This window comes from Felis catus, chromosome E2 (assembly GCF_018350175.1).
Source record: "Felis catus isolate Fca126 chromosome E2, F.catus_Fca126_mat1.0, whole genome shotgun sequence".
NCBI classification, from domain to species: Eukaryota; Metazoa; Chordata; class Mammalia; order Carnivora; family Felidae; genus Felis; species Felis catus.
In genome coordinates, this window is record NC_058382.1 from 30,951,602 (window position 1) to 30,971,378 (window position 19,777).

General features: G+C 36.1%; 1 protein-coding gene across 12 annotated transcripts in view; it reads left to right on the forward strand.

Annotated features, from left to right (window-relative positions):
• Window positions 1-19,777, forward strand: part of CHD9 (chromodomain helicase DNA binding protein 9) — a 236,562-nt gene that overhangs the window by 157,489 nt on the left and 59,296 nt on the right. For all 12 annotated transcript variants that reach the window (XM_045046396.1, XM_045046397.1, XM_045046399.1 and 9 more), the window contains 8 exons: window positions 1,580-1,701; window positions 5,163-5,406; window positions 9,507-9,683; window positions 10,822-10,965; window positions 11,085-11,340; window positions 12,882-13,092; window positions 15,145-15,340; window positions 19,112-19,279. In XM_045046396.1, coding sequence (XP_044902331.1) covers window positions 1,580-1,701; window positions 5,163-5,406; window positions 9,507-9,683; window positions 10,822-10,965; window positions 11,085-11,340; window positions 12,882-13,092; window positions 15,145-15,340; window positions 19,112-19,279 — 1,518 coding nt within the window. The remainder of the gene's footprint in view (window positions 1-1,579; window positions 1,702-5,162; window positions 5,407-9,506; window positions 9,684-10,821; window positions 10,966-11,084; window positions 11,341-12,881; window positions 13,093-15,144; window positions 15,341-19,111; window positions 19,280-19,777) is intronic.

Genomic DNA, 19,777 nt, shown 5'->3' on the forward strand with positions numbered 1-19,777 from the left:
AGATTGCTTTGGCTATTCTGGATCCTTCCTTGTTTCACATAAGTTTTAGAATTGTTTGTTCTATCTCTGTGAAGAATGCTGGTGTTATTTGGGTAGGGATTGCTAGGTCAATGATGAATTTTTAGTTAATTTTTGCATATAGTATATGTATGGATCAAAGTTCATTTTTTGCTTATGGGTATCCTATTGTTCTAGCATCATTCTGGGGGGAAAATAATTATTTTTAGTCCACTAAATTGCCTTTCCTACTTTGTCAGAAATCAATGGATTTCATACATGTGGGTGTATTTTTAAACCCTCTGTCCTGTTCCACTGACCTATTTGTTATCTTTACAACTGTTCCACCCAGTCTCGATTCTTTAACTTTTACAAGTCTTGAAATCATTATAAATCCTCCAACTTTATTATTTTTCAAATTGTTTGGGATCTTGCTAGTCTTTTGCATTTACATATGGTTTTAGAATCAGCATGTGAATTTCTACAAAAACATTGCTGGGATTTGGTTGGGTTGTGTTGAATCTGTTTTTCAGTTGGAAGGTATTAACAATAATGTTGAGACTCAGTCTCTGAAAGTCCATTTATTTACCTCTTTAATTTCTCTCAGCAATGTTTTATAGTTTTAAATATACCACTCTTACATGATTTTGTGAGATGTATTCCTAAATAGTGCATATTTTGGATGCTGTTATGATAATTTTTAATGTGTTTGTAATTGTTTCTACGATGTAGAATATAGTTTTCTGTATATTGATCTTGTGTCATGCAACCTTGCTAATAAAATCACTGTTTAGTTTATCTTTGTTGTAGATTCCACAGGATTTGTCCATAGACAAATCATGTCTTCTTCGAATTTAGTTTTACCTCTTCATTTCTAATCTTAATGCCTTTTATTTCTTTTTCTTGATTGATTGCACATGTTAGAACCTGCAGTACAATGTTGAATAAAAGTGGGGACAGTGGACATGCTTACCTTTTTCCATTCTTAAGGAGATAACATTCAGTCTTTAATCATTAAGTATGATGTAAGCTTTGGCTCTTTTCGTAGATGTACCGTATCAGGTGAGGAAGTTCCCATCTATTCAAAATTTAATGAGAATTTTTATCAGGAACAGGTATTGGACTTTTTAAATCCCTTTTCTGCATCTTTTGAGATTATCTATTTTTGTCTGTTGATCAACATTGATTAATTTTCAAATTTAAACTACCTTCCATTCCTGGGAAAAATTCACTTGGTCATGATGTATTATCCTTTTCAATATTGGATCCCATTTGGTAAAATTGTGTTATGAAATTTGCATCTGTATTCATTAGAGATACTGATGTGTAGTGAGTTTGTGTAATATCTTTGATTTTAGTATCAGGGCTTCATGGAATGAGTTGACATATGCTGCCTTCTTCAATTTTCTGGAAGAGTTTGTGCAGAACTAACTTGGTCTCTAGATGTTTGTAAAATTTTGTCATAACACTATGTAATGTTATGCTTCTATAATTATTTTAAAAGCAATGCTTTTACCATGTATGAGATGTATGGAAGATTAAAAAACTCTGAAATACATCATTCTTTTTTTTTTTTCTAAAGGATCGTCCTCCCGCTAATATTTGGAAAAAAATTGATCAATCCAGGGACTATAAAAATGGCAATCAACTCAGGGAATATCAACTGGAAGGACTCAACTGGCTCTTATTCAATTGGTACAATAGGTAGGTAGTACATCTTAATAGAAAAAAATTGTGTTGTTTTATTATTTGTGTCAAAATATGTTAAGTAAAATAGGTACTGATGTTGCTGTATTGTTACTGTCATGGAGTTTTTATTATTAAAAGATTACCTCAGGAAAATATATAAATTACAATTTAGGATTTTGACTTCAGTTCCTTCCTTTAACGGTATGCCAATCAGATGAGTAATTAAGATGATTAATTAATTTAAATGATTAATAATAAAATTTGAAATACCTTTCTTACCATCATAAAACATCTGTTGTGTTACAAAGTATTTTTCAGTTTATCAGCTTAGACTGCTGTCTGCCAGGAATTGAATCTGGTTAGTAAAGTGTGAGCAATTATACCAGTAAGAATTAGGTAGGTCTATTATTTAAGTCTACAAGAAGCAGTTTGTCAGCAGTTGATGAGGAGTAGAAATCAAAATATAAGGGGTGCCTGGCTGGCTCAGTCAGTAGAGCAGGCAAGTCTCTCAGTCTCAGGGCCATAACTTCAAGCCCCACGCTGGGCATGGAGCCTACTTAAAAAAAAAAACAACAAAAAACAAAAAAACAGAAGCAGAAATCAAAATGTAAGAACCTAGTAATGAATTTACCCCTTTATTTTCCATGTTGTTCAAAATGCTGTGTGGAACATTATCTCACTTTTTTACTGAGAAGAAAATATAATTGCAAAAGAAGTGAAAAACAGACCCATGATTGAGAAAGTGTGGTGGTATATACAAAAGAGCAAACAATAAGGCATTGTTATTAGTAATAACAGCAAAATTTGATGATGCTTTTATTCAGAGTCATTCTTCTGTGTTTTTACTTCTCATTTGATTCTTCTGAGTTGTTACACTGAGTAATGGGGAGTCATGAGATGCAGTCATATGGAGTTAGGAGGGACTTGTTACCTCACACAGCACTCTTCTAGTTTATATTTTCTAAATATTGACTTTCATTTTTCTCAGGAGAACCTTCCAGGTAAAATAGTTAACAAAATATTGTTTTACTTGTATTCCCTCATCAGTACCCTTCCCATGGCCTCCATTGCTTGTTTTAAACTTTCAGCACTTCACTCACAGCCCTCTATCACAGCCCAGCCCTTCTCACTGCCCGTGTGACTGCTCCGTAGAGGAGCCCAGGGCCCACAGGTGAGCTTGTTCAGATTCCTGCCCGCCTTCAGAGCCAGGCCTACAAACGTAGCTCCATTCTTAGCTTTTCTTACCCCATCCTCATGTACCAGAAGTTAAAAGGTGCCTCCCCAGGACCAAGACTCAAGCTGCTACCTACGTTCTTGAGATGCAGCTCATCCAGTTTTCTCAGAACCTCACTTCGATCAACTCTCACACCTCTGTCACTTCTTCAAGCCCTCTCAAGAGTAGTGCTGTCCCTTCACTCTGCGAACAAATCTGGGTTTAACCTGTTGTAAAAATACAAGAAAGAAAAGAATAAACCTTCTCTTTTTGGCTCTGTTTCTCCTTCTGGCTGCCTCGAGCCCTCTTTGTAATTTCTAGGAAGAACAGGCCATATGGTCTCTTCCCATTTCCTCATCTCCAGCTCTCTCTAAACCTGTTGTTTGGATTTGATCCTCTATCTTTGTAACGCTCTGTTTCCCAATCCATGAGGTATTTTTCAGCCCTAATTTGCTGTGTCCCTGCTGCAAATTCTTGATTTGTGATTTGTGTAGTAATTGCTCCTTCTGTAAACTTTCCCCCATTTTCGCCCCCAGCAGCTTCCATAGTGTGACTCCGTCCAGACTCTGTGACTTTCAGGTCTGCTGGTTTTCCTTCCTCTGCCTGCCCTTTCAGTATTGCTTTTCCTCCTGAAGTTCCTCTTTTGCTCTCTTCTTGTAGAGGTTTGTTCTCCACCCCTCCTCGTGCCTTCACTTATCAACAACATCCTAATGGTCTCGTATCTTTATCTCTAAGACCTTGAACTCACTCCAAGCCCATATTTCCCTTTGCCTCTTGCTACCCTTAAAGTCTATCTCACCAATTCTTTAAACACAAAATTCAAAATTAACCACATCACTTCCTGTTTCCTCAATGCCAAACTTGTTCTTCTTCCATATTTTGTATTTCAGTTAAGAATAACACAGTTCAGGGGTACCTGGCTAGCTCAGTCAGTAGAGCATGCAACTCTTGATCTTGGGGTTGTGAGTTCACGCCCCATGTTGGGTGTGGAGCCTACATAAATTAAATTAACAATAATACAGTTCATTTAGTCAACCAGACTGAAATCTGGCTGTCATCTGATACCACGTATATCTGGTTGGTCACTAAGTCTAAATCGTTCCAAGTCATAATTAACTTTCTCTCCTCTTTGCCCCCCTTCCTTAGTCCAGGTGCCCATCATTGTTTCCTGCATTATTACAGTACTTCACCAATTAGTGTCCCAGCTTCTAGTCACCTCACCTTCTAATAACCACAGCAGAACCCGAGTAAACTTCAAAATACAAACCCAAACTCATCAGGTTTCTTTAAAACTTCTCACTGACTCCCATTGCATAACAGAATGATGTCTAACCTTGTTCATTTATGACCTCTTCATATCTCAATAATACCCCCTCCTTTTACCCTCATCTCAAAACCATATTTGTAGTCTCCCAGTTGGTCATGTTCTTTACACCTCTACTCCTTTGCTGTGCTCTCTGGCAAAATCCTACCCATTACTAACCTCTTTGAAAGAGATCTCTTCTACTCTCTTTTTGCCAGAGTTGGACACTTACTCCTCTGAGCTTCTTAATAAACTTAACTCTGATGATTCTCAACTGGCCTTATAATCATCTGTGGAACTTTTTTTTTTTTTTTTTTTTTTTTTTAATTATAGCTGCTTTTATCCAACTCCATACACATTGAATCATAATGTGTAGGGGAAAGCCCTGGGTATCTTGTGTTTCTTTCAGGCTTTCAGGTTCTTCTAATGCACAGCCAAAGTCAAAAAACAGTGCTTTATTTGTGCTTCTGTGATAGCACATTGCATAACTGTTTGTTTGTTTGGTTGTTTATTTATTTATCTATTTGCATGCCTGCTTTTCTAATAGATACAAGCCCCTGGAAGGCAGAGAACATGTTCTATTTCTTTTGTATCCTATCTTCTCATACTGTCCCTGAGATAATAGAAGGTATTTAATAAATGCTTCCTGAAAAAATAATATATTTAGTTTGCCTTACTCTTGCCATTTCATTCTTTAACAAAATCATACCTCTAATGGGTGATATCTTTGTTTTGGAGCTACAAAAATCTACAGTTTTCCCTCTTCAGGATTATAATAAAATTATAACTTTATATATATAAATAATGATATGCCTATTCTGCACTTCAGCAACTTTTATTTTTTATAAATGCAAGTATTTTAACTTGGTCTTTGATTATTTCTGAATATTTAGCTTTAAAGACATTGTAGTGTACAGAAAAACCCAATGTATACATGGATAATATATTTGTTTATTTCAGACGAAACTGCATTTTAGCCGATGAAATGGGTCTTGGCAAAACCATTCAGTCAATTACATTCCTCTACGAAATCCTTCTGACTGGTATAAGAGGACCTTTCCTGATTATCGCTCCACTTTCTACTATTGCAAACTGGGAGAGAGAATTCCGTACATGGACTGATATTAATGTTGTGGTTTACCATGGGAGCCTGATTAGCAGACAGATGATACAGCAATATGAGATGTACTTCAGGGACTCACAGGTGTGTTGCTGGTGATTTTGTTGGTTGTTTGAAAGGTTAGGTTTGAAAAAGCTAATTACTACACATTCATTGTTTTCAAATTAAGGATGCATATTATTTGCCTACAAACGTCTTTGTTCAGGCTCTTCATTCATCATATCTATTTTCCAATAAATTTTAGTAGCCGAAGAGAACAATGACAAGGAATTAGGTTCATGTTCTAGTTCACTATAAAGTGTGCCAATTTATACAAATGTACTAATTTGATTGTATCCCTAATATTTCAACTAGAATAATTGTTTTACTGATTGCTTTTAAATTTACATTAAATTTATTTTTAGAATAGTATTTGTTTCTTTGATCATCCTCCAGTTTTTTCCCCTCCATTTTAAAAATTTAAATCTTCAGTGAACACGATGGGTTTAAATGCCTATTCAGATAAAACCTAGGTTCTCTTTCATGTTCAAAGGATTTTGATTTTTAGACATATTTTAAAGTTTGGTTTGTTTGTTTTGTATGCAGATACAAGCACACCTCTATATCTTTTTCCTGTTTGGATTGGTTATTCCAGTACTGTGGTGATTTGGTGGCTTTCTTCTTCCCCTAAATCCTAAAGGCACATTTTCTGTTTTCCTTTGGCCTCTTACTCTTTAGTAGGAGATTTCTTATTTTTCAGCTAAATACACACATCATAAAATTAAGAGATGACATCATAATAAAGAATTTTCCAGCAGAAAGTTAAATGTAGAAAGCATTAAGTGCTAATTGCAGTTCTGAGTGGTAGGTAATAGGACTCTTTTAGATTAAGAATTTTATTAAGAAATAACAAAATCAATAAAAACATAGTTCACACAAATTATACTTTTTAATTGGAATAGGTTTATTGCCTGACACTCTGCCTCAGTAGCACCTTAACATTTTATTTTTCTTTTACTGATTCTTTTATTTTATAAGGCTCATTATAACACATGGCCAGGTCAAGGGATATGATACAGTTTGAAGTAAGGTAATGTGCCCAGCCTTCTACTGCTTTTCTTACCAAGTGTAACTGATTTTCTACCTATTGGAGGCTGAAAATGACGTATAATTGATTTAGTTCCTTCAACCTCATTGTCCCTCTTACTTTTATGGTTGAAACAGTTACATCTCCTATGAAATAAAGCATCTGTTTAACCCTTTAGTTATCCCTCAGTTTTATTGAAACTGTCACCTTTGTACGTTTCAAGCCTATGACATTTCAGTTAGATTATAGTTTGATTTCCTTCTACAGTGTTTTATTCTTCCCAATCATACATTTGTAGAATTTAAGAGCTGTATGCTATCATAAAAATGATTATGATTGACTTAATTCTATATATACTATATATGTACATAGTTCTATATATACTATATATGTATAGTATATATAAACGGCATAATTAAAACTTTTGGGAGCTTAAGAGATGTTTAACAGGGTTGCAATTTTAATATATGTCTCATGTGAGCTTGGTATGAACATGAGAGCCTAAAAGCTAAAAGATTCTTGATGTGTTATAACTGAATAGTATATATAAAATATTATATTTTTGTAGTAAATGTTATACATTCTGGAAAAATACTTTCTGACAGGTTTAAAATTTAAAAAGGTAAAAATGTCTCCTTTAAAGATGAGATAAATAGATTTGTGCTTTAAATACAGATTCAAGGGGCACCTGAGTGGCTCAGTCGGTTAAGCAGCTGACTTCAGCTCAGGTCACGATTTGTGGGTTCGAGCCCCGCGTCAGGCTCTGTGCTGACAGCTCAGAGCCTGAGCCTGCTTCGGATTCTGTGTCTCCTTCTCTCTTTGTACCTCCCCTGCTCGTTCTCTATTTCTCAAAAATAAATGTTAAAAAAAAAATCTAAAAAATAAATACAGATTTAACTATGAGCTCTTTCAGGTATATTTTAATATAAATTAATTGAATATTTACCTTCTGCTATCATAGTAGCAGTAAAATTATGCTAACATTTTCTGAATTACCCTGAAAAAAGTAACAGAGATAATAATACTAATAATCACAAATATTTATCGAGTAATTACCATGTGCCAGGCAGTATGCCATACATTTTAGAGACAGTATTTTGCTTAATCTTTGTAATGCCTACCTTGTAAATAGGTAATAACATTAGCCCCATTTACAAATGAGGAAACTGAGGTGTAAAGAAGTTATATAGTTTCCTCCAAAACCCCACCAAAACTGGGATTAATAAACCCAGGTCACTTAGACTCAAAAGCTCTTATTCTTAAACATTGTGATGTCAGTTTTACTGAAAGCATCCTATCCTAGGTTGTTAGAGCTGTGTAAATGCCATGGACTTACACTTTACCCCTATTCTAATAATATTCTACTGGATCAATTTAATGGCCATTGTATATGATCAATAGTAGGAATTAAACCCTAAATCAGAATATACAATCTTTCTTAACCCTTCATTTCTCCTAATCCCTAATAATTTATAGTTTTCAGTCCCATTTAAACATTCCTTTAACTTGGCTTCTAGGTTGTCGTGCTGTCCTATATCATTACCCATTCTTTCTGAAGCCCCTTTTACTGGTTCCTTCTTATCTTCCCTGTCTGAACTTGGGGGTGACCCAGAGCTCCATCTTCAGACTCTTTCATATCCATACTTATTCCATCAGAGGCTCCATTCAGTCCTACAACTTGAGTACCATCTGTACTGCTAGAAGCTCCCAAATCTTATCACCAACTCGAACCTCTTTCCTGAATTGCAGAGTCCTATCCAAATGCCTGTTCAGCTATTCCACTTGGATATCTAGTAGTCGTCTCAAATATAACATGTCCAAAATCCTGAATTTTCTCTTTGTAGTATATAGCAGCACCACCCTCTAATTGTTCAAGATAAAAAAAATTCTGCAGTTAAGCTTGAATCCTCTTTATCTCACTCTATACCTATCCATTAGGTATATCTCCTTTCAAATCCTTTGGGATCTCCTTTCAAAATACATCTAGAACTGAATACTTCTCATGACTTCCCATGGTGATCTCTTGCTTGGATTACTATGGCAGTCCCTTAATGGGGCTCTATGATCTGTCCCTGGCCTCTTTCAGACTATTTTTACCACAGAAGCCAAAATTACTCTTTTAAAATACATGTCAAACCATGTTACTCTTGTCCCAAACCCCCCCAATAGCTTCTTGCTCAGAGAAAGAGCCAAGTCCTTAGCACACTTTCAGGTCCCAGCACAGCTTCATCCCCTTCACACTCAGCAGGTTTCAGCCACTCTGGCATTCTTACTATTACTGGAAGACTGCCAAAGATACTCCCACATGAGGACCTTCACGCTTGGCTACTCCTTCCAAGAATGCTTTCTCCTCTAGATCTCTAGGTATCACCTGGGTTTCTCCCTCATCTTCAGGACTTTGCTCAAATGTCACTTCTTAGTAATGGCCTCCCAGCCAATTCATAACATTACAGTGGTCACCTCTGACCCTATACTTATTATTTATCCCTGTTTTATTTCACAGCCCTTATCACTTTGTAACTTTTTAAAAAAAAATTTTGTTTTTTTCTCAATGGCTGTGTCCTGAATTTGAATCATTGGGATGTAAGTTCCACTTGGATAATTATTTCTGTTTTATTTACTGCCATATCTCCAGCATCTGGAGCAGGGCCTGGCACATAGACACACAATAAATATTTGCTGAATACGTGACTCAGGTGGTTAATTTTGATATCAACTATTTATTTGCCATTGTATGTGTGAACTCATGGATATAAATGATAAATGTTAAAATTGAAATTTCACTGGCCAGATTTTGTAATGGCCATTTCTTTCTTGATCTAAAATTGTTACTATAACTCTTAGAAACTATAAAACATTTTATCAGGGAATACTTACTTGAATATAATTATAAATTAAATAATTGTGTTGGTATACATTTTTTACATTATTCTTGAAAACACTATAATATAGTTTTAATGCTAAATGTCCTCATTTAAAGAAAATATATGCATATGTAAAAATTTCAGTGGAAAATGTAGCAGATGTTTTTAGATGTATTTTTATGCAATTTGACAGGAATTAAAAATTGTGATGAAGACATTCTAGCAAATTATTGTATTTGATAATAAATTTCTAGGGGCGTATCATTCGAGGAGCTTACAGATTCCAAGCCATCATCACCACTTTTGAAATGATTCTTGGTGGCTGTGGAGAGCTAAATGCAATTGAATGGCGATGTGTGATTATTGATGAAGCACATAGGTTAAAGAATAAAAATTGTAAACTTCTTGAAGGTCTGAAACTCATGAATCTGGTAAGTAACTTATCGTTATTCTGACTTAATTCAGTTTCTTAGCTGCGTAGTGAAATTCAAAGGCAGAGAGCTAATGCTAAATGTACTCCTTTTTAAGTTTTAGAAGATGGTTATATCTGATTTCTGTCTGGTAATTGAGGTTTTTTCTGTTTTCTCTTACGGTTTAATTACTAAGGAACAAAATTTCACATGCTCAGCATATATTGGTTACAATTAATAAATGGCATTTTTAAAAGTCTTCTTGCTAGTGTGTTTGCTTATTTCAAATCAGAGTCTTTTCCATTTTTTTAACATTTTCATTTAATTAACATCACATAATTAGTACACGGACACTTGAACAAGTCACTCCAGTATGTAGAACTACATACAGGAACACATCAAAGTCCTCCTTTTTATGCCCCATTGATGCCCACCCCCTAGTTCCACTCCCCACTCCAGTGTTTATAGATGAGTGTACATCTTTCTAGACTAAACATTTACTGGCCTATACATACATATGCAGATATACAGATACATATACAAATATTTAGCTTGGGGATTTAGAGATACTGTCAAATCAAATTTTAAATGATAATTCATGCTATCATCGGAAATATCTTGTCTATTTCCTATTACTATTATGTTCAGTTTGTAGTGCAACTCTAGTTTAGAAGCATATTCCAGTCAGCTCTTCGTATTGTTGCATTGTAGCCTTAATGATTTGAGGCTTGTTCTTCTGTGAAAAGTCCAGTGATGTTTAGCCAAATGATAAAGAATAAGAACCATTTTGCATACAAATCACCATGCCAAGAATGAGTACTAAAGAAACAAATAGCTTCTTTGTTCTTGAAAGTTCTATTTCTTTGAGAAAATATAAAATATGCTTGTTAATTATTTAGAAATTTTCTTTTAAAAGCATGAATAGGTAAAAATAGCCTGTAAAAGGGAAGTATTACAAGAATGATAAGAGTTTTTAAGAAAGCAATTGAAAAATTAGTGAAGATTTGTGGGTAGAGATGTATTTTGAGTTGACTCTTGAAAATTATGGTTGGGAAAGATACTTGCTTTTGAAAAACATTGAATGTTTGATAACCTATGTCAGCTTTCATATAATTTTAGTACTGTGGTATGTGACATGAATTATTCTTGCTTCGTGTAGGAACACAAGGTGCTTTTGACTGGTACACCTCTCCAAAATACAGTTGAAGAACTATTCAGTCTTCTTCACTTCCTAGAACCTTTAAGGTTTCCTTCTGAATCAACATTTATGCAAGAATTTGGGGATCTGAAAACAGAAGAACAGGTATCCTCATTGGTCCTTGTAAACAAAGGCATCAAATCTCTTATCACTGTGATTGTGTTTATGTATTTGTAACTAAATGCACATATACGTTATATATCTTTTCATCATTTTTTATGCAGGTGCAAAAACTTCAGGCTATCCTGAAACCCATGATGTTGAGGCGATTGAAAGAAGATGTGGAGAAGAAGCTGGCACCAAAGGAAGAAACCATCATTGAAGTGGAACTTACTAACATTCAAAAGAAATACTACCGGGCTATTTTGGAGAAGAACTTCTCCTTTTTATCCAAAGGGGCAGGGCAGACCAATGTACCTAACTTGGTCAATACCATGATGGAGCTCAGGAAGTGCTGCAATCATCCATATCTTATCAAAGGTAGCTAACAAGGATTGCAAACAAATACTTGTTTCTTTGAATGAATGCTCGTGAATTAACGACAGCAACACCACCACCACTACTACAGCTGCAGTGGCTGTTACAAGGAAAGGCAGTGATGTACCACTCTTGGTGTTTCAGCATCAGGGTGCCCCATGATTGCATGCTAGGTTACAGGAGCAGGACTTGGTTCAGTCTAATGTGGATTGGACTTCCTCCTCCAATAGAATCCTCCTCATGGGCAAAGACAGCAAAGCCTACCTTTGGGCCTCTGAGTTTACATTTTTCTTTTTCCTCGTCCCTTTGCAGTCCAGGTCTCCAGTTAGTGTCTGTTTTTGTGCTGTAATCATGTTGCTTTTTAAGGTCTTATTAAGTTCTCTACTAATAGTCTCTCTGTACGTCTTTTCACTTATTTCTGGGAATATTATCCCATCTTTATCTAAGACATATGGTCTCTTAGCCCTATAATTAACTCTCTTTCAATCCTGTTATTCTTAATGATCAGACAGGCAGAGGGAAGGCAGAGAGCATTTAATACTGATTAGACTCTCTGGAGGAAGTATGCATCACAGAGACCTATAACTTGACTTCCCTTTAAAATTTTTTTTTTCAATGTTTTTATTTATTTTTGGGACAGAGAGAGACAGAGCATGAACAGGGGAGGGGCAGAGAGAGAGGGAGACACAGAATCGGAAACAGGCTCCAGGCTCCGAGCCATCAGCCCAGAGCCCGACGCGGGGCTCGAACTCACGGAGCGCGAGATCGTGACCTGGCTGAAGTCGGACGCTTAACCGACTGCGCCACCCAGGCGCCCCTACTTGACTTCCCTTTTAATTGTCCTTGTTTTGATGGCCAGCAGGATACCTACCCAATAGACACATCCAGGTTAATTGTGATCACCCTCGATGATCACTGTCGTATTCGTATTTAAATAATAGATGTTTGTTTAAAAATACATGTTTACTCACCTAAGGTTAGGACCACATTTTCATTAATTCTTTCCCTGATAGCATTCATTAAACATTTAGCAAACATGTGGGGCACCTGGGTGGCTTGGTCGGTTGAGCATCCGACTTCGGCTCAGGTCATGATCTCGCGGTCTGTGAGTTAGAGCCCTGCATCGGGCTCTGTGCTGACAGCTCAGAGCCTGTAGGCTGTTTCAGATTCTGTGTCTCCCTCTCTCTCCGACCCTCCCCTGTTCATGCTCTGTCTCTCTCTGTCTCAAAAATAAATAAACGTTAAAAAAAAAAAAACATTTAGCAAACATAAATTTATATAAGGCATTATGCCCGGGGTCTCGACAGATAATAAGATGCTTTAAGACATTGCCCATATCCTCAATGAAATTATAGTCTAGTGTTGATGGGTGTTTAGCCACAAACATAAATAATACTAATAAAAACAGTGTACCTATCATCAGAAAAGTATAATGTGTTACAAAAGCACAGAGGAAGACTAATTTTGATTTGTTTTTAAAAGAGAGCAACTGGGGGCTGCCTACATTTGTGCACTGAGGCTGTCTTCTTACGTGTCTTTGACAGGTGCTGAAGAGAAAATACTTGGAGAATTTAGGGATACATATAATCCAGCTGCTTCTGATTTTCATCTTCAAGCAATGATCCAGTCTGCTGGTAAACTGGTCCTTATTGATAAATTGCTTCCCAAAATGAAAGCTGGAGGTCATAAAGTGCTCATCTTCTCTCAGATGGTACGCTGCCTTGACATCCTAGAGGACTATCTCATTCATAAAAGGTAAGGCATGTATTCATCTACTGAATTATTCTATGAATTACACTAAATATATGCTGCTAAGGATTTGGCATCAGTGTACTGTAACCTAGCTCTACTCACATCTTTCCCTTGATCTAAGTAAGAATCCATTTAATTTGTAAGGATTGCTTAGGATGTTCAGGATGTGTCAGGTGTTCTGTGTATGTTGTACATAGTAGGAGGGGCTAAGGAGACTGATTAAGTAAACTTTGTACATTGATGGGTACTTGATGACCTAGGAATGGGTTTTTAGTGTACATTTTACTTGATTTGTAAATCTTGGGGTAATGACTCTAAATGGACTTATAACCATCTTCAAAAATAAAAGAAAATGGTTCACCTTTTCAGGTCTTTCATTTTAATTAGAACCTGAACTCGCTGCACTTTCACTCTTGCCATTTACCATATGACATTTATTCATGCTTTAATCCTTTCTGATTTGTTTAATGTGGAATTTTGTTTTGGTTCATGACAATAAATCTTAAATAGTGTCTAATCAATATTTAGATTAAAAGGATATTTATCATAAGGATATGTTCTGAGAACATTCATGGTCTAGTCAGATATCAACATATTTCCATAAAAGGGAATCTGAAGATACAGCTGTAGATTTTAGTTCAGCAAATTTTGACTTATATATAAGTAAAGGCCTAGCTAGTTGAGATTATCGGAAAGTGTGTAGTTCGTTTTCATTTTTTATTTTATTTCTAGTTCTATTTTTAGTTTCAGTGTTACATTCCTTTAGTCTATTTTCAAAATACGTATTATTCTCAACTTTATATCATATGAGATAAAGTTGCAATATTCCTAAGAATAGCTATTCTTACATTTTCTTTATCTTCTTACACAAAGAACTTTATAAGATAAAGATGAATCTCATGGAAAACCCCAAATTTCTTTAATGTCACAAGTCATGTTATTGAAGTCACACCCCCATTTCACAGGTACTAGAGACAACAGTGAGCTCCTGCTGAGACTCTAGTAAATTACATGTATAAAGAAGTGCCTTGAACCACAAGAGGTGTGGCAAATGTGTGTATCCCCCTTCTAGTTCCTAAAGTTTTATATATTTTAATTTTATTGATGTCTATGAGTTTCTGAATTTTATGTGAATGAGAAAAGATAAAAGAAGTTAAAAGTTAATTGCTTAATAGTAATGACTCTAAAGAATTAGCATTCAAGGCATCTGGGTGGCTCAGTCGGTTAAGCATCTGACTTCAGCTCAAGTCATGATCTCGCAGTTCATGAGTTCCAGCCCTGCGTTGGACTCTGTCCTGACAGCTCAGTCTGGAGCCTGCTTTGGATTCCCTCTCTCTCTGCCCCTGCCCCACTCATGCTCTGTCCCTCTCTCTCATACAAAAATAAATGAACATTAAAAAGTTTTTTAAAAAGAAAAGAATTAGCATTCTACAGAATGATTTGGAATGATCCAGAAAACTTTGGATTTTTTGAAGCAAATTCTTAATGTTTCATATTGTTAACATCTTGAAAATTTGTTAAATGTTGAAAGCTGTATTATTATTTTCAGATCCTTTTAATAAACACACTTGTTTAAAAAGATGAAAAAGAAAAGAATTAGCATTGTAGTTTGCCCTTGATAGATACATAGTTTGTGATCAAGTATATCTTGAGAGAATAACATGATTGAGACAGAGAAACATTGGGAAGTTTCCTGAGGTTTTATGAAAGTCTTTGATTTTTGTTTTAAAAAAAATTTTTTTTATTATAATGAGATTAGCAAGGTAGTTTTTGCATGTTTTTTTTTTTTGAATTCCAACTTCTGAAAATGATATTATGATGGTATTTTAGTTATACATCAGGAATGCAGAGATTTTGTGTCTTTATATTACTTTGTATTTTCTCCCTACCACCAACACCAAGAGTTAAAAAACCATAGAAACTGGTTGGGGTGATATTGCTTCTTAATTTTATAGTAAATATAATGTTGCAGGAGAACTGACTTTACATCTGATAGAATGTATGTTTATTTTCATTATATTCACCTAACTAAATATATGCCATTTCATTTGATAGATATTTATATGAGCGAATTGATGGAAGAGTCAGAGGGAACCTGCGACAAGCTGCTATAGATCGATTTAGTAAACCTGATTCAGATCGATTTGTTTTCCTTCTGTGCACCCGAGCTGGTGGGTTGGGCATCAACTTAACTGCTGCTGATACATGTATAATTTTTGATTCTGATTGGAACCCTCAGAATGACCTGCAGGTAAATACATTCCTTGGCTAAGAGCATTAAATTTCTGGGGCGCCTGGGTGGCTCAGTCAGTTAAGCGTCCGACTTCGGCTCAGGTCATGATCTCACGGTCTGTGAGTTCAAGCCCCGTGTCGGGCTCTGTGCTGACAGCTCAGAGCCTGGAGCCCATTTCGGATTCTGTGTCTCCCTCTCTCTCTGCCCCTCCCCCGTTCATGCTCTGTCTCTGTCTCAAAAATAAATAAACGTTGAAAAAAAAAATTAAAAAAAAAAATTAAAAAAAAAATAAATTTCTTATTGGCAGGGGGGCGGGGCACCTGGCTGGCTCAGTCAGTTAAGCATACAACTCTTGGTTTCAGTTCAGGTAATGATCTCATGGTTTGTGAGTTTCAGATAAACATCGGGCTCCATGCTGACAGTGCGGAGCCTGCTTGGGATTCTCTCTCTCCCTCTCCTTCTGCCCCTCTCTGCTCACGCTTGCTCTCTCTCAAAAATAAACTAACTAAATAAATAAATTTCTTTTTTCATTCCTATAACTATTCTTGATACTCCACCTCTTGTATTTTTATCTGAACAAACTACCATGTATGTTTCCCTAATAGGTTAAATTATCTTAATTTTAATTTAATGATAACAAAATATACTTATTTAGATTATATATTTAGGTTATATATCTTCTAAATAGGTTTACTGATTTGAGTACAGTATTTGTTTGAAGACTGTTATGTAAATTTGAGAGAGCTGTAAGAATAACGTCTTTGCAATAAATAAAAATCCCAGAATCTTTTTTTCTGAAAAATAAGCGCTTATCCTAATTTCACCTTCTCAGTCATCATATAATGTAGTACGCATAGAATTAAGACCTCATAGACCATGCCTTTTTATGAAATACAAAATTAAGGTATACGTGTAAGTTAGGACAATACTTGGATCTCATAGAAATAGGAATATTAACAGAGTGATCAGATAGCATCAAAGTATGCAGAAGATAAGCATCGAGGAAAGATATGAAAACATAAAGTTTAAGCGAAATTCTTTTATTGTTCATGGTAGTCTTTATTGTATTGAAATTAATATTATTATTACTTTAGGTAGTTATAATTCCAAATTGTTCCTGAGAATAAACCTGGCTTTCTAAAAAATAAGATTTTAACTTCTTATTTGTGTAACTATATGTATTCTAGTTCAAAATTCAAAGATCCAAATTTAACAGATGAGACAAACTCTATAGAAGGCCAGTTAGTAAATATTTTGGGCTTTTGTAGATCACATAAGGTGCCACACATTCCTTGTTGTTAAAAGTGTACAAGCACCTGGGTGGCTCAGTTGATTGAGTGTCCAACTTTGGCCCAGGTCATGATCTCACAGTTTGTAGGTATGAGCCTTGCATCAGGCTCTGTGCTGATAGCTCCAAGCCTGGAGCCTGCTTTGGATATTGTGTCTCCCTCTCTCTCTGCCCCTCCCCCACTTGCATTCTGTCTCTCTCTTTCAAAAATAAATAAACATTAAAAAAATTTTTTTGTTAAAGTGTAAGCCATTCTTAATTGGCAGGCCAGATTTGGTCCACAGGGTGTAGTTTACCAATCTGTAGGATAAACCCAAATCATGATTATTTGCCTGTTGGGTACATATTTATATTAAAATTGGGGCGCCTGTGTGGCTCAGTCAGTTGAGCATCAGACTTCAGCTCAGGTCATGATCTCACAGTTTGTGGGTTCGAGCCCAGTGTCGGGCTCTGTGCTCACACCTCGGAGCCTGGAGCCTGCTTCCGATTCTGTGTCTCCCTCTCTCTCTGCCCCTCCCCCACTCATGTTCTGTCTGTCTGTCTGTCTCTCTCTCTCTCTCTCTCTCTGTCAAAAATAAATAAACATAAACATTAAAAACAATTTTAAATTACAGTGCATGTGATGTTCTAAAGGTTAATCTAAAATAATATAAGTACATTATAGAACCTGGAAAAACTATCAGAAGTTGGGGACAACTTCTCCCTCTCACTTGGTTTTTCCTACTAATATAGATCTACTCTTTATAGGCTAATGAAAAATTTGGCCTCTTATACTTTCCCTAGACCTAAAGCAATGTTGTTCACTCGGAATTCTGAGTTCTAAAGAGCATTATAGAATAAAGATGTCAAAAAGAGTATAGTATCAATGCCACCTATAAATTGTAATGCCACAATTTATGATTTAGTTTTCTGAAGATAATGGGAAAGTGATTAATAATTTGGGAGAAAGACCATTGATTCTGTGGAACCCTTAGAGTCTAAATTTATTACATAAATTTTTTTTTTAATTTTTTTTTCAACATTTATTTATTTTTGGGACAGAGAGAGACAGAGCATGAACGGGGGAGGGGCAGAGAGAGAGGGAGACACAGAATCGGAAACAGGCTCCAGGCTCTGAGCCATCAGCCCAGAGCCTGACGCGGGGCTCGAACTCCCGGACCGTGAGATCGTGACCTGGCTGAAGTCGGACGCTTAACCGACTGCGCCACCCAGGCGCCCCTATTACATAAATTTTAAGTTTAGGGGCGCCTGGGTAGACTCAGTGGATTAAGCATCTGACTCTTGATTTAAGCTCAGGTCATGGTCTCACAGTTCATAAGATCGAGCCCTGCGTCAGGCTCTTTGCTGACATCATGGAGCCTGCTTATGATTCTCTCTCTCCCTCTCTCTCTCTGCCTGTTGCCTGGTAATGCGCACACTCTCCCTCTCAAAATAAACAAATTTCGGGGCACCTGGATGGCTCAGTGGGTTGGGCGTCCAACTTCGGCTCAGATCATGATCTCACATCCCGTGGGTTCGAGCCCCGCATCAGGCTCTGTGCTTACAGTTCAGAGCCTGGAGCCTGCTTCGGATTCTGTGTCTCCCTCTCTCTCTGCCCCTCCCCTTCTCAAGCTCTGTCTCTGCCTCTCTCAAAAATAAATAAACATTAAAATAAACAAACATTAAGAAATAAATTTTAAGTTTAGTAAGACTTCAAGATAAAATATGAAGCTCTTATGTAATCTCTGATGTCTTTACTTCCAACGTATCTACATATTAAATAATCTTTTCTTTGTTTAAGTAAAATTTAGGTCTCCAGAGGTATTCACTTTAAGTTTTTAACCCCCCTCCGAAGTTTTTCCCCCCCCCAAAGTTTTTATCCCCCACCCCCACTTTACTAAAGTGTATTGAAAAGTTTATTGATAAGGTAGTAGAAAAAAAATTGAGAAATTTAGGGTTAGATTTTAAATTTAAAGCTTGAGTTGCCAGCAGTTAAAAATAATGTTTGTAGAGCTTATGTTACTGTCTAAAGTTATATTGATGATACCCTCTTTAAAAAACAATTCTGGGGGCGCCTGGGGGGCTCAGTCAGTTAAGCGTCTGACTCTTGATGTCGGCTCAGGTCGACATGGTTCATGAAATCAAGGCCTGTGTGGGCCTCCGCGCTGACAGCATGGAGCCTACTTGGAATTCTCTCTCCCCCTCTCTTTGCCCACCCCTCAAAATAAACAAATAAACATTTGAAAAACTAAAAATAAAAAATGATTCTTCATGGATTTATATGATCTGAAATATAAGCTTAAGCTTTAACTTATTGCTGATTGCGGAATCCTTTCTCATTTTAGTAAGCACTATCTTCATTTCAGAAAAGGATATAACTAATTCAATAGCAAGAGTTTCTAAAAATTCTTCCATACTTTTGTATTCCTTTGAGATAGTCTGTTGTTAAATGCCTTTTGTATAATGCATTTTGTGCTATTTTGTAAAATAAATTGAATCTGTAACTTTTCATTTCTTTATAGGCCCAAGCTCGTTGCCACAGAATCGGTCAGAATAAAGCAGTTAAAGTCTACCGACTAGTAACTCGTAACTCCTATGAGAGAGAGATGTTTGACCGAGCCAGTCTGAAACTGGGTCTAGATAAGGCTGTGTTACAGAGCATGAGCGGAAGAGAAAGTAATGTTGGTGGTGTATGTATATTTTCTTTTCTTGGAGCTTTTATGTTCTTATTTGCTTTTAATTTAACCTCAAGTTGCGTATCATTTTATTCTGGTCCATCCTGAACACTAAATAGATGCTTTTATGTAAGGAGGCATTTCAGAATAGACCCATATTTAGCTAATGCTTGTGAATCATTTTCTGTCATATTGCTACAGGCCTTGTGAACTCTGAGAATGTGTTTTCAAGGTAGAAAGTCTTTGCTGGGCTTTTAGGTTGTTTGTATCATGACATAGCAAAACAGAATTGGTGAATTTTTCTGCATTATTTCTATAAACAGTTTTTCAGCTTTTTTTCGGTGTCAAACTACTGGCATTGGCTTTGTTTTGTTATAAGTAAGGTTTTTTTGGCATTTTTCCCCCTCAAGATTGTTGTCTCATATCTTATGCTTGTAACAACTGTAGAATCCCACTACTAAAAAGAACATTGAGAGGTTACCTGCCCTATAGGCTTTGTTGTAACTGAAGCTA